This window comes from Eubalaena glacialis, chromosome 7, assembly GCF_028564815.1.
Source record: "Eubalaena glacialis isolate mEubGla1 chromosome 7, mEubGla1.1.hap2.+ XY, whole genome shotgun sequence".
Lineage (NCBI taxonomy): Eukaryota > Metazoa > Chordata > Mammalia > Artiodactyla > Balaenidae > Eubalaena > Eubalaena glacialis.
Window position 1 is genome coordinate 99,830,056 of NC_083722.1, and position 15,394 is coordinate 99,845,449.

At 37.5% G+C, this 15,394-nt stretch overlaps 1 protein-coding gene across 1 annotated transcript in view; it reads left to right on the plus strand.

The window, feature by feature from the left end:
• The window catches only part of CNTN4 (contactin 4), a 312,839-nt gene that overhangs the window by 117,264 nt on the left and 180,181 nt on the right, over positions 1–15,394 (plus strand). Inside the window, exon 4 of the mRNA XM_061195546.1 lies at positions 8,399–8,596. Within this exon, the coding sequence (XP_061051529.1) occupies positions 8,399–8,596 (198 nt within the window). The remainder of the gene's footprint in view (positions 1–8,398; positions 8,597–15,394) is intronic.

The window sequence follows — 15,394 nt, forward strand, 5'->3', positions numbered from 1 at the left end:
TCTTCTTTCTTTGTGACATCTTTGTCTGGTTTTGGTATCAGGGTGATGGTGGCCTCATAGAAAGAGTTTGGGAGTGTTCCTCCCTCTGCTATATTTTGGAAGAGTTTGAGAAGGATAAGTGTTAGCTCTTCTCTAAATGTTTGATAAAATTCGCCTGTGAAGCCATCTGGTCCTGGACTTCTGTTTGTTGGAAGATTTTTAATCACAGTCTCAATTTCAGCGCTTGTGATTGGTCTGTTTATATTTTCTATTTCTTCCTGGTTCCTTGGAAGGCTGTGCTTTTCTAAGAATTTGTCCATTTCTTCCAGGTTGCCCATTTTATTGGCATATAGTTGCTTGTAGTAATCTCTCATGGTCCTTTGTATTTCTGCAGTGTCAGTTGTTACTTCTCCTTTTTCATTTCTAATTCTAGTGATTTGAGTCTTCTCCCTTTTTTTCTTGATGAGTCTGGCTAATGGTTTATCAATTTTGTTTATTTTCTCAAAGAACCAACTTTTAGTTTTATTGATCTTTGCTATTGTTTCCTTCATTTCCTTTTCATTTATATCTGATCTGATCTTTATGATTTCTTTCCTTCTGCTAACTTTGGGGTTTTTTTGTTCTTCTTTCTCTAATTGCTTTCAGTGTAAGGTTAGGTTGTTTATTTGAGATGTTTCTTTTTTCTTGAGGTAGGATTGTATTGCTATAAACTTCCCCTTAGAACTGCTTTTGCTGCATCCCATAGGTTTTGGGTCATCGTGTTTTCATTGTCATTTGTTTCTAGGTATTTTTTGATTTCCTCTTTGATTTCTTCAGTGATCTCTTGGTTCTTTAGTAGTGTATTGTTTAGCCTCCATGTGTTAGTATTTTTTACAGATTTTTTTCCTGTAATTGATATCTAGTCTCATAGCATTGTGGTTGGAAAAGATACTTGATATGATTTCAATTTTCTTAAATTTACCAAGGCTTGATTTGTGACCTAAGATATGATCTATCCTGGAAAATGTTCCATGAGCACTTGAGAAGAAAGTGTATTCTGTTATTTTTGCATGGAATGTCCTATAAATGTCAGTTAAGTCCATCTTGTTTAATGTATCATTTAAAGCTTATGTTTCCTTATTTATTTTCATTTTGGATGATCTGTCCATTGGTGAAAATGGGGTGTTAAAGTCCCCTACTATGATTGTGATACTGTCAATTTTCCCTTTTGTGGCTGTTAGCATTTGCCTTATGTATTGAGGTGCTCCTATGTTGGGTGCATAAATATTTACAATTGTGGTATCTTCTCCTTGGATTGATCCCTTCATCATTATGTAGTGTCCTTCATTGTCTCTTGTAATAGTCTTTATTTTAAAGTCTATTTTGTCTGATAAGAGAATTGCTACTCCAGCTTTCTTTTGATTTCCATTTGCATGGAATATCTTTTTCCATCCCCTCACTTTCAGTCTGTATGTGTCCCTAGGTCTGAATTGGTCTCTAGTAGACAGCATATATACGGGTCTTGTTTTTGTATCCATTCAGCCAGTCTATGTCTTTTGGTTGGAGCATTTAATCCATTTACATTTAAGGTCATCATTGATAAGTACGTTCCTATTACCATTTTCTTAATTGTTTTGGGTTTGTTATTGTAGGTCTTTTCCTTCTCTTGTGTTTCCTGCCTAGAGAAGTTTCTTTAGCATTTGTTGTAAAGCTGGTTTGGTGGTGCTGAATTCTCTTAGCTTTTGCTTGTCTGTAAGGTTTTAATTTCTCCATTGAATCTGAATGAGATCCTTGCTGGGTAGAGTAATCTTGGTTGTAGGTTCTTCCCTTTCATCACTTTAAATTTGTCCTGCCACACCCTTCTGGCTTGCAGAGTTTCTGCTGAGAAATCAGCTGTTAACCTTATGGAGATTCCCTTGTATGTTATTTGTTGCTTTTCCCTTGCTGCTTTTAATATTTTTTCTTTGTATTTAATTTTTGATAGTTTGGTTAATATGTGTCTTGACATGTTTCTCCTTGGATTTATCCTGTATGGGACTCTCTGTGCTTCCTCGACTTGATTGACTATTTCCTTTCCCATATTAGGGAAGTTTTCAACTATATTCTCTTCAAATATTTTCTCAGTTCCTTTCTTTTTCTCTTCTTCTTCTGGGACCCCTATAATTCTAATATTGGTGTGTTTAATGTAGTCCCAGAAGTCTCTGAGACTTTCCTCAATTCTTTTCTTTCTTTTTTCTTTATTCTGCTCTGTAGAAGTTATTTCCACTATTTTATCTTCCAGGTCATTTATCTGTTCTTGTGCCTCAGTTATTCTGCTATTGATTCCTTCTAGAGAATTTTTAATTTCACTTATTGTGTTGTTCCTCATTGTTTGTTTGTTCTTTGGTTCTTCTAGGTCCTTGTTAAACGTTTCTTGTATTTCCTCCATTCTATTTCCAAGATTTTGGATCATCTTTACTATCATTACTCTGACTTCTTTTTCAGGTAGACTGCCTATTTCCTCTTCATTTGTTTGGTCTTGTGGGTTTTTACCTTTCTCCTTCATCTGCTGTATATTTCTCTGTCTTCCCATTTTGCTTAACTTACTGTGTTTGGGATCTCCTTTTCACAGGCTGCAGGTTCTCAGTTCCCATTGTTTTTGGCGTCTGCCCCCAGTGGGTAAGGTTGGTTCAGTGGGTTGTGTACCCTTCCTGATGGAGGGGACTGGTACCTGTGTTCTGGTGGATGAGGCTGGATCTTGTCTTTCTGGTGGGCAGGACCGTGTCCGGTGGTGTGTTTTGGGGTGTCTGTGACCTTATTATGATTTTAGGCAGCCTCTCTGCTAATGGGTGGGGCTGTGTTCCTTTCTTGCTATTTGTTTGGCATGGGGTGGCCAGCACTGTAGCTTGCTGGTTGTTGAGCGGAGCTGGGACTTAGCGTTGAGATGGAGATCTCTGGGAGAGCTTTCGCTGTTTGATATTACATGGCTCCGGGAGGTCTTTGGTGGACCAATGTTCTGAACTCAGCTGTCCCACCTAAGAGGTGCAGGCCTGACACCCGGCCGGAGCACCAAGACCCTGTCAGCCACACGACTGCTAGTGTTGGAGGGTCTCCTGCAGAGGCAGGGCATGACTGTTGCTCACTGCAGGGACAAGGACACTGGCAGCAGAAGTTCTGGGAAGTACTCCTGGGTGTGAGCCCTCCCAGAGTCCACCATTAGCCCCACCAAAGAGCCGGGTGTCAGAATGGGAGAAATTATTTGCAAATGAAGCAACTGACAAAGGATTAATCTCCAAAATTTACAAGCAGCTCATGCAGCTCAATATCAAAAAAACAAACAACCCAATCGAAAAATGGGCAAAGTCCTAAATAGACATTTCTCCAAAGAAGATATACAGATTGCCAACAAACACATGAAAGGATGCTCAACCTCATTAATCATTAGAGAAATGCAAATCAAAACTACAATGAGATATTACCTCACACCAGTCAGAATGACCATCATCAAAAAATGTACAAACAATAAATGCTGAAGAGGTTGTGGAGAAAAGGGGACTTTCTTGCACTGTTGGTGGGAATGTAAATTGATACAGCCACAATGGAGAACAGTATGGAGGTTCCTTAAAAAACTAAAAGTAGAACTACCATACAACCCTGCAGTCCCACTACTGGGCATATGCCCTGAGAAAACCATAATTCAAAAAGAGTCGTGTACCACAATGTTCATTGCAGCTCTGTTTACAATAGCCAGGACATGGAAGCAACCTAAGCGTCCATAGACAGATGAATGGATAAAGAAGATGTGACACATATATACAATGGAATATTACTCAGCCATAAAAAGAAATGATATTGAGTTATTTGTAGTGAGGTGGATGGACCTAGAGACTGTCATACAGAGTGAAGTAAGTCAGAAAGAGAAAAACAAATACTGTATGCTAACACATGTATATGGAGTCTTAAAAAAAAAAAAGAAAAAAATGGTCATGAAGAACCTAGGGGCAGGATGGGAATAAAGACACAGACCTACTAGAGAATGGACTTGAGGATACAGAGAGGGCGAAGGGTAAGCTGGGACAAAGTGAGAGAGTGACATGGATATATATACACTACCAAATGTAAAACCGAAAGCTAGTGGGAAGCAGCAGCATAGTACAGGGAGATCAGCTTGGTGCTTTGTGACCACCTAGAGGGGTAGGATAGGGAGGGTGGGAGTGAGGGAGACGCAAGAGGGAAGAGATATGGGGATGTATGTATATGTATAGATGATTCACTTAGTTATAAAGCAGAAACTAACACACCATTTTAAAGCAATTATAGTCCAATAACGATGTTAAAAAAAAAATAAAAAGAGCCGGGTAGGCTCCAGTGCTGAGTCGCCTCAGGCCAAACAGCCAACAGGGAGCTTCTGCCCATTTTTAGTCAGATTTATTTTTTTGCTGCTGAGTTGTAGTTCTTTATATTTTTTGGATATTAACCACCTTATCAGATATATGATTTGTAAATGTTTTCTTCCATTCAGTAGGTTGCCTTTTCAATTTATTGATGGTTTCATTCACTGTGCAGAAGTTTTTTAGTTTGATGCAGTCCCACTTGCTTATTTTACCTTTTGCTTTTGAGGTCAGATTCAAAAAATCATCTCTAAGCCCCATGTCAAGGAGCTTACTGCCTATTATTTCTTCTGGGAGTTTTATGGTTTCAGGTCTTACATTCAAATCTTTAATCCTCTTTGAGTTACCTTTTGTGTATGGTTCAATATAGTGTTCCAGTTTCATTCTTTTGCATGTGACTGTCCAGTTTTCCCAATGTCATTTACCAAATTATTGTTCTTTCTCTATGGTATATTCTTGGCTCCTTAGTAGGAAGTTTACTAACCATATGTGTATAGGTTTATATCTGGACTCTCTATTCTCTTTCATTGATCTATGTGTCTGTTTTTATGCTAATACCATACTGTTTTAATTACTGCAGGCTTGTAGTGTAGTTTGAAATTAATGAGTGTGATGCCTTCAGCTTTGTTCCTCTTTCATACCTTTAAAAAGAACAGATAAGACAAGTTATATGTTGCATAATTTTTAGTCTTACTACATATTTTCCTGCTTTGATGTCTGCATTATCATTATATTATATTACTCATGCTCCTTACTTATTGTTGTGGACAAATAAAAATACAGTATTCCAGGTAGTGCTCTTTACTGTGAAGAAAAATAAATTAATATCATTTTTAGAGACTTTCCCCCTTCAAGGGGCTCAGCGTTTAGCTCAACGTGATCTCACCAGTGCACCAGCCAAGATTCTTTGGCTAACCTTTGCACTTTGGGGCTCAACAGTATTTTGCAAAGGTTGCATGTTGAATTGATGTTAGTTACCATCCTTAGCACAATCCATTTGAGACTTGTCTTCAGAACTATGGTTTGTTCCTTTGTCTACAGCATTGGAAATGGTTACAGTGTTATACTACTATTACAATTTTGGAAACTTATTGCAACTTTATTTCAACATTTTGTTGTTTTCTGTTGTTTATTGTAACTTAATGGCTTTCCCCAGAACTGAAGTAATACAGTTAATAATCTTTATATTATGCTTACCATTTCTTGAATTGAAATCATTGCATTAGTTCAGAGTTTCCCAACCTAGGTTTTGTGATGGCTTAATAAATTTTTAGAAAAACAGTGTGTGGGTGGAACGGTTGAGAGGCAGTTCTATATCAAATAAGTTTGCATGGCTTACATACTCTCTAAGAAATTTGAGAAACATTGGCATGTTAAAAACCTCTTGCAAGTCCTGAAAGGAAAACTTTTTAAATCAGTTAAACTTTACTTAATCCAGTGCTTCTTAAAGTCATTTGGTCATGCAACCTTTTTAAATTTGAGGTAGACGGGGGTATAGAGAACTTCTGTTAACAGGGAATTAATATTCCAAGGACCACAGTTTAGAAAATCATGCAGAATATGTTTACGGTTGTTTGCATCTCCTACTAAAGCACTAAGTAACAAAAACAGTGAAACCAAAATAATTTAAATAGATCAACAGCATGTTAATTGACTTTTGTTCTTATATTTACTTTAAAAATGATTAATTTTTAATGATACAGATGTGCTTATGACTCAGAGGGCTTTCACGTAACTTGATCGTCACCACATACCTGTATCACATTTATTAATTATCCCCTTTTGATGGATTAAGAAGTTGAAAGGGAGAGTGTTTAAATTTAAATGGCTTTCTTTATGGAATACAGGTTTGAATTTTGGTTTTCTTGTCATTTTTTTTTTTGACTCCAATTAGGAAAATAACAAAGCAGATGTCTTTTTTCCTGATATCCATGGTCCATACAACTTTCTAGTTACTAAACTGTCCTTCTCCTACAAAATTAAGAAAGCCTTGTGGCACTAGCCACTAGCAACAGTTTTGAAAAATATCTTCAGGAAAAAATATATATACACAGTTTATATATTTGATTATAACTCTCCTTGGAGAAGTGTGTGTTAATTAATATTTTGCTGGTAAATTACTTTCTAACTTCTACCTTGTGACTTTGGATATGTTAATTTATTCTTAAAACTCTCTTATAGTTAATTAGGGGATAAGCAGTGTTCTCTTCATTGTTCATATGAGAAAATTGAGAAGCTCAGAGATTACTTGGTTTTCCTGAAACTCACATACCATATTGAGAGAGGAGCACATTACTCTGTGCTGTTTGTTAAATCTCCTGTTTTTATGGGAAAATTGCCATATCACATGGTACTTCTTCATGACCTATTAGAGGGGCCTTTCCTCCCCCAGATTTTAGTTTCTTGAGGAAGTAACTAGCTTTTTGGGAAGCACTTGTGTATTTACACCGAGTATCCTCTTGACATCAGCATGGGGTTATTTATAATTACATGCACATGTGTAAATAAAATGATTAGCTATTCTCATATAAACATAATTATATCTCTCTAAAATAATGCATACAGAAATGTTATAATCCACTGAGAAAGGGAAGAAAATCTGCATGACCCCTCCTTTGTATGTAAACAGTGGGTTATTAAGACAGAGTATGTTTCCTGTTGCACATTCAGTTATTGAGGCCAGTTACAACTGGGGACTCATTGAAGTACTAAACAGCAAGTGCCTTTTCCAATAGTTAGTATTCTCTATACAAAGCTGAGGTGACCTTTCTGCCATTTTCCAAGGACACTCCATACATTTAGAATTTAGGCCAGGATCATATTAAAAAGCAGCATACAAGAACACAGCCAACTAGTTCTGAAACCTGAGACTACCTTTGCCTCTAGTCGCTTCCTCTTCCTGCCTAAAATAACTTTTGAAAATAAAACAGGTCATGATGGCTAATCAGTGCCAGTGGGTACTATATCACTTCTCCAGCTTTGAACAAATCTGGGGATCACACTTTAAAGAGAGGAATCATGGAATGCCTGGAGCTAAAGAAGTTTGGTTTCCTCAGAGCACAGTAGTTCACTGCAGCAAATCATTTAAACTCGCTGTCATTTAGGTTTCTTTTCTGAAATTGAAAGCATGGGCTAACATGCTCGTTCACAAAACATTCACCTAGTTCTTAAGAAAAATTAGATCTTTCAAAGGAATATTTTCAGGTATGACTGCCTATTACACTCATCCCACTGGCATTCTGGGATGAATAAGTGTTTGTGAGAAGGTTGCTTTTTGATGGTGACTTTATAGTCACTCCCTTACGTATGTAATAATTTTTTCAGCTAATTTTTTAAAAATACAGATTTGCATTTATGGGACCAGGCAACCAGTCATTGTATGATTAGTGAGTATTTGCTACAATATTAAATCCCCATCTCACTAAAATAGTGGGAAAGGAGTTCAACCTCACAAGTGAGAAAGGAGTGAGAATTTGCATTAAGAGTAAGAGGCATTGGGAAAAGACTGGATTGAGACTCAGAATTGTCTCTAACTAGGGCTGAGTTTAGATTCGTTACTTTGTTCCTCTGTGCCAAAGTTTCTCAGTTAATGGAAAACTATAAAATGTATTGGAAATGGCAAAGTACTATGCAAGTATGTGGCACCGTGATGTACTATTATGATTATTATCTATAAAATGAAAGAAGTGATCTAAATAGTTTCCAGCGTATATCAAGATTGTAGACTCTCTGGGTCTGTAATTTGAGCATTAGCTCTGTAACTAATTACATGGTGCTTGGCACATGCTTAGCAAACTATAAATGCTTATTCCCTTGATTTAAAGAGATTGGACTTCTCTTAATCGGCTATCAGTTTACCTTCTAGTTATATAGGAATAAAATCTTACTGACTGATGGTAGGAAGACTATAAATGCTTTAAGGGACTGTAATTACTTCCTATTGATATTTAGCAGGCTGAAAAAGGACCATTGGGCAGGAATATGAATTTTTAACTTGACCAGTTCTTTCATGAGTACAGTAGAGTTCTTACAAAAGACATATGTGTAATGATGATTCCTTTTGCTTTCAGAGCTGAGCTATGCCTGGATTTTCAATGAATACCCTTCCTATCAGGATAATCGCCGCTTCGTTTCTCAAGAGACTGGGAATCTGTATATTGCCAAAGTAGAAAAATCAGATGTTGGAAATTATACCTGTGTGGTTACAAATACAGTGACAAACCAAAAGGTCCTGGGGCCACCCACACCGCTAATATTGAGAAATGATGGTGAGTTTTCTAAGGGATTTTCGTAATTCTGCTTTTTGTGATCATAGGTTGAGTTCAGGAGGTTGTTATGTTACTGGCATGCAAAGCTTGACTGTGTCAATTAAATTTAAGAAAAATTTAATGCTTTCTACATTCAGTAACTATATTTCCTACACTTATGTAAGAAATAAACCCACGAATCCATTTTGGAAGACTAATTAGAAATCTAATTGCTAATCTCAACAGGAATGGAATGTGGATTTAGGTGACTATAAACAACAAAGAAATCTATTTCTCGTTTCTTTCCACTTAAATTGTGTACACAGGCAAAATGAAGTAGAAGGTTGAACAATTAGCTCATTAATCAATTCTATGTAATTTAGTATTCAGTATCCAAAGAGAAGTTCTAAATTATCCAAATAACTTCTGGATTTATGATACTGAAGACATAGTTCCAACCACAGTGAAATGCAAGAATGTCAAGCCTTATTTGAGATAGAAGTTTTAATTTCCCACACTTTGGTAAGAATATTTCAAGAAAATATATGAATTTGACTTTACTTACTTAGATGGATGACATAACAGTATATGGTAATTCATCATGTGCGTTTTGAAGACGATCTTGCCGATTTGTATGCCAAATTCTAATAGCACCATGCCTTTTCCCCACCATGAGTCCTTGTACATTCACAAAGAGTCTTTATATGTATTCTGTTCCCTCTTCTTGAAATGCTCTTCCTTCTCTTGGCCTCTTGACTAACTTATACTGGTCCTTCCAGTTTCTTCAAATATATTACTTTCTCCAGGAGGTCATGTCTGTGTGACCCCTCCCCCCAACTATGCTGTATCAGGTGCCTTCTCAAACCACCTCTGCAGAGAAAGTCTGAGCATCCTTACAGCATAGACCAAGCTTGAATTTTTGAGCAAATAATGTAGATTTCAATCATTCATTTACTTATTCATGCATTTAACATATGTTTATTTAGCACTTGCTCTGTGGCAGTCACTACTCTGGGCACCAGTGAACAAAAACCATAAGACCTCTTCTCATGGCATTTACATTGTTCAAAGGATGCAGGTACAAACAAACAAACATAAACAAAACCCAAAATGCAGTATTTTAGATACTAATAAATAAATGAATATGGTGAAACAGAGGTTCTGTGGGGTGGAATGTCTACTTTAGACAGGGTTGTCATGCAAAACCTTTCTGAAGGGATGACATGAGCTGACACCTGAATGATAAGAAGTCTGTCCTGTGAAGATCAGAGGGAGGAGCTTTCCAGGCTGAGTTAACATCACATGCAAAGGCCCTGAGGCCTAAAAATAAATCACTTGGCATGTTCAGAGAGCAAGGAGAAAGTGAGCCTTATGGAGCATAGTGACCAGGGTAGAGGGTGGTTTGAGTTGAGGTTGGAGACGGTATTTTATTTCAAGTGAAATGAAAAGCCATTCGAGCGTTTTATGTAAGAGAGTTATGTATGTTTTTTTAAAAGATTGCTTAGCCTACTGTGTGGAAAATGGACTTTTAAAAAAGTGAGGGTCAAAACTGGAAGTCCAGTTAAAGACTGTTGCCGTAATTCACTCAGTAAACGATGGCAGCTTGATCTAGCGGGTGGCAGTGGAGAGGAGAGAAGGGGATGGATTCAGGATATAGTTTGCAGTTTGCTGCCAGGACTTGCTGATGCATTGGATGTGGGAGGTGGTGAAAGAGAAAATCGAGGATGACACATAGGTTTCTGGCACAGCAGCTGGGTAGATGGGAATGCCATTTACTGAAACGGTTTTACTGAACAGGTTTACAAGGGAGAAATTCAGAATATTATTGTAGTCATTATTTATGAAGCCAAAAGCATGACTTCTCCCTTGGCAACAGAAAGAATTGTTTGTTTTGTGCTTCTTGGTCCATCTCTCTATCATAATATTCATCTGGTATATTCATATTTACTTGTCAGCCTGCCCTCCCCAACCCTGCTGACACTGACATGTGATCAAGCACAGACCACAGTTTTCATCCAGTTTGGTGCGAGGGTGCAGCACAGTGCTTGCCACATGGCAAATGTTAAATGACTGTGTTGCATTAGGCTGAGTTACACTAAATAAAACGGAACTATCTCATCAGTTTAACGAGAAAGGTAGGCAAAGGATCGATTCTGTTAAAAGCTATCAGTGCCGTCTCTCTAGATCTAAGGATAAAAAATCTGTTTCGAGATATGTGTTCCAGGGGCATTCTGTACTGAATTATTTAAAAATACAGCCCCTCTGGCCTCTGCCCGTAATACGCTTATGCCAAAATGTCTGTTCAGTGGTGTTATCCATTTTGGTATATCAAGGAGAAAATATAGTCAAATATTGACTTTGATGCACTAAGACACAGCCCAGGAGAAACATCACCCAGAGTTGCTGCTTCAGAGAGAAGGAACAAAAATTCAGGAACACGGGAAGTCCACAGTCTTCCTAGGTGACACAAGTTGGCCACAACTCTGCCTTCTGCTTGGCTTTTAGATTTATCTCGACTTGCCTAGTATATCTTCATAGAGATGACAGATGTGTTTTATTAGAATGTTTTATCACAAAATTAGCAGACTAAGGATCTCATTCTTCAGCAATTAATGCCCATTCATTTCTAATTTCCATGAGAGCTGCATGGTGAAAATTCATAATATGTCTTTCCCATTTAGGCTGGAATACATAAAATGGCTGCTCGAACTGTATTACTAAGCACAAAATAGATTATTTAATTAGCTCTTGTCTGGAGGTAAGAGAAAAGGGGAAATATAAATCAAGAAGAGATTGCAAAATAAAAATGGCATTCTTGTTAAAGTGTACACTGTGAGAGTAAAGTCAATGAAATTATCGTTCTGCACAATCTGGTATTTAGTGACTGTATATTAGACTGCTAAGTGCAAGATGAGTGTAGAATTTGTACAAGCATCTCGATAATTGAAGCTCACTCAAAATTTCATAGCCTCCTTCCGCCTCCAAAATGTGGATAAGCAAGGCAATGGAGCTTTTTGCCTGCACTGAACTAATTGGCATGGCCGATCATTTCCCTTGCTAAGTGCAGATGTAGCTTAAAGAGCTAGGTATCCTCAATATTCAGGTTATTTCTTTAGAGTTTCAGCTAAGCAGTCTGGACTGTGGCTGTTTCCAGCCCCAAAGGTTACAGTGAGTCAGAAGAAGTGAACAGCGGACAACTCCCATTGGTCCATGTTCCTATCAGGAACCAAGGGCGATGTGCTCCATGTTGATCCCACTGACCCTCTTTAGCTCTCTCCCCCAACACACTATGGTTCTGCGAGACCTTCATACTTGTTGTTCCCTTTTCCCCAGGTCTTCACATGGCTCACCCCTGCCTACATCTCAGATCATGACTGAAATGTAGGGCAGGGTGTTGAGGAGGTAAGCCAGGTTCCCTGGGTGGAATCCAGCCCCACCACTTATTAGCGACGTGGCCTTGGACATCAGTTTAACCTCACCTCACGGTGTTCTTATCAGTCAAATGAGGATAGCAGTACCTACCTCAGAGGCTTACTCCGTGTGTGAAATTATAGGTAAACTGCTTTGAACAGTGACAGAACAGCAGTACTGTTTTGTACATCAATAACTTCCCTACCTAAGATATGCTCCACAAATTATATTTTTAAAAAACAGATTACAGAGTGAGTGGATAGTGTTATCCTTGTTTTGTAAAATGTATGTGGAGAATGACAGAGAAAGCTGGAATCCTACTCTCCAAAATGCTAACAGTGTTAAACTTTAAAGCAGTTAACTTTTAGTGGTAAAATGTTCCGTTCTTAATTTATTTTCTTTCTGCTTCTCTGTGTTTTCTCATTTTTCTTCAATGATTAGAGATTTTTTTTTTTGTTTTAGAAAAATGTTTGGTGAAAGGGATATTCACATTTTATTGGATCTAGAAGGCACTTAGAGATCACCCAATTTTACACCTTTATTCTTCGAGAAAGAAGGGAACTAAGGACCAGAGAAGTAAGTCAGGACAGCAGTGGGATCAAATTCTTAGTCTCCAGTTACCATGCTATTTAACTGAGGTTCAGAAAAGATTTTTTGGCCTCTGGATTTACATATTTACATTATGATTTTGCAAATTTTATTTTGGGAATTGTTATTTGTAGTGTTCATCACGAGGAAGTACTATAAAACTGAGAGCTGGACAAATGTGAGAGAATTTTACATTAGAGTTAATATTTATTTATCCAGGTTTTTTCCCACACTGCACGGCATGCGAGATCTTAGTTCCCCAGCCAGGGATCGAACCCGCGCCCACTGCAGTGGAAGTGCGGAGTCTTAACCACTGGACCACCAGCGAAGTCCCTTATCTAGGTATTTTCAAATCTGCTTTGAAATGATAATAAAACTCATTATGTGGGAAAGTGCACCAGTTGCATTGGTACCGTGAAAGAAAAAGATTTAATTGAGAAAAATATATCATAATTATTTTTACCACAGATACTGAAGTAGTCCAAGGATCAGTATTAACCCAGTTGCTGGTTATTGATGATGAGTTTGCCCCATTGTGTGGTTCCTTCACAGACTTCAAAGAATTGTACCTATATTTCCATAAACAAAGGTAATGGACCACCCATGCAGCATAACCATGAGAGAAATCATAGATTTAGATGATAATCATAATGGCTGCTTTTTCTGTCTTTAGTTATTACCCCTGACTTGCTCTAAAATGGCTAAAGATGAAAAAAATTAGCAAAAATTAGGACAGTCTTCGGAAAATGAGATCGGGTCTGTGAGGTTGTTTATGTACTTTACATAAACAGGTACGTAACTGAGCATGAAAAATTACTGTATGGCCTTTGCCTTTTTTCTGTGTTTTCCTTGAGACTGGCTGGGGATTGGTTGGGCAGTTCCTTATTTTGCTTATTAGAACCAAGACAAATGTTGAGCAGTTTACAGCCAGTGTGTGTCTGATGGTTCTTTGCTTTGCACATTGGTTGTTAAATATTTTTGAATATTACCGCTAATTGGAACTCTCAATAGAAGAGCTACTAGGGAACAGGAAACAAAGGATTTATCCTATCTTAGAATTTCACATTCTCTCTCTCTCTGTCTCTCTTTCCTTCCTCCATCCCCATATTTTTATACATTGATAAGCATATGTATGTAGGATGTGTATGTGTAAATATACATGTATTTATATGCACTATATATATTGTCTTTGGACGTTAAAATGTAAAACACTTTTCTGAATGTTTATTATACTTCATTGTAAATTTAAATTATTAAAAATTTGTATTCTCAATATAACAAAATAACTGACCATATTTTTCTAAGTCCTGACCCATTTCCTCAAACCTAATTTTATTTAGCCATGAAAACATTGAACAAGGTCAGCATTGAAGCATTTAATCTTCTCAACATAAATCAAATTTTAACCTACTGGACAAGAGACCACCTGATAACCCTAGCAGCCTAGAGTTTCACAGCAGTCTAAGGTGGGACAGAAACAGACGCGCTGAACATAGGATTGAGAGTGTCCGTCATCGGTGCCAACCAGCTTTATCTTGTTTGCTGTGGTGTCACCTAGGATGCAGTAAAAGAAGGATAGCACTAAAAGTCAAGAAGAAAAAAAAGTCATAGGATTCTGAGGTGTAGTCCCAGATCTACCACTAACTCATGTGAGACAAATCATGCCATTTCCTTGGTTCTCAGTTTTCTTAGCTATAAAAATGAGTGATTTATAATAAGTTATATCTAAGGGTCCTTCTAGTTGTTTTCTGAGATGCCAGTCACAACTCTCTACCTTACTTTACTCCAGTCTGAGCATTTGCACAGGCCACATAATATCAAACACAACTCACCACACAGATGCTGTTCATTGGATCAGATTTCTTCTTAGTGCTAACAACCAATCCTAGTTGAATGCAAAACTAGGTGCATTCACTCTTTCAGGCTATCACGGGTCATTTTGTGAACCTTCACCTCTGTGGCCATTGGATTTCCTAGTGGCTCAGAAGACTACATTCCCTTCAACGTTCCAAGTTTAAGACCAAAGACTAAAAAAATCGAAAAGAGAAAACTAGAATATTCTAGAATATTCTGGATTGTCGATGCAGTGTAATGTATTCTTCATTGTGATACTACCATCTGTTCATAGTAAACTTTCCTAATATTGCCCCAAATTGGGTTAGAGCCTCAAGTGAGCATTAACAACCACAATGGGTCTTCTTGAATAGATCAGCTTCAATTGTAGGCCATTTAATTAACCTAGCCATCAGATTAAAAACCTAGTCATTAAGAGGACCTCTTTTTGATTGTAAACTTGATCTACAACCTTTTTTTGATGATTTAGCCTTTAGACTGGCAAGGATGAAACTTCTGCCTGGCAACAGGCAGAGATGTGCCCTTGACTTGCGCGTACTTTTATATTACCTAAGATCTAGAGTTTGTCCCAAAACACGTTGCTTTATTTTACTCTCACTTCTGATTGCAACTTTTGTGTGGCTTTGTCACAGCGATCATGTCTTTCATTTAATTCTCTGACAACATCACATTTGAGGATCTGTGGGCGTAAAACTTGTTTTATGAGAAGAACATCTAAATGGCTAAAGGATGTGAGATATTTTGCTAAAGTGCCATTGCTAATCTGACTTAATAGTGTCTCAATGATCTGGATATTTTGAAACCTTGACAAGCTTAGGAACTTGTCAGTCAGCTTTAGACCTCTAGCATAGTCAGATTCATTTCAGGTCCATGGGAGCCAAAAGGTCTTAGATGGTCATTTCACTCTTCAGTTAGGAAGCATCTGTTAGGTACCTGTTGTGTATAGTACACTGTAAAATAAAAAGA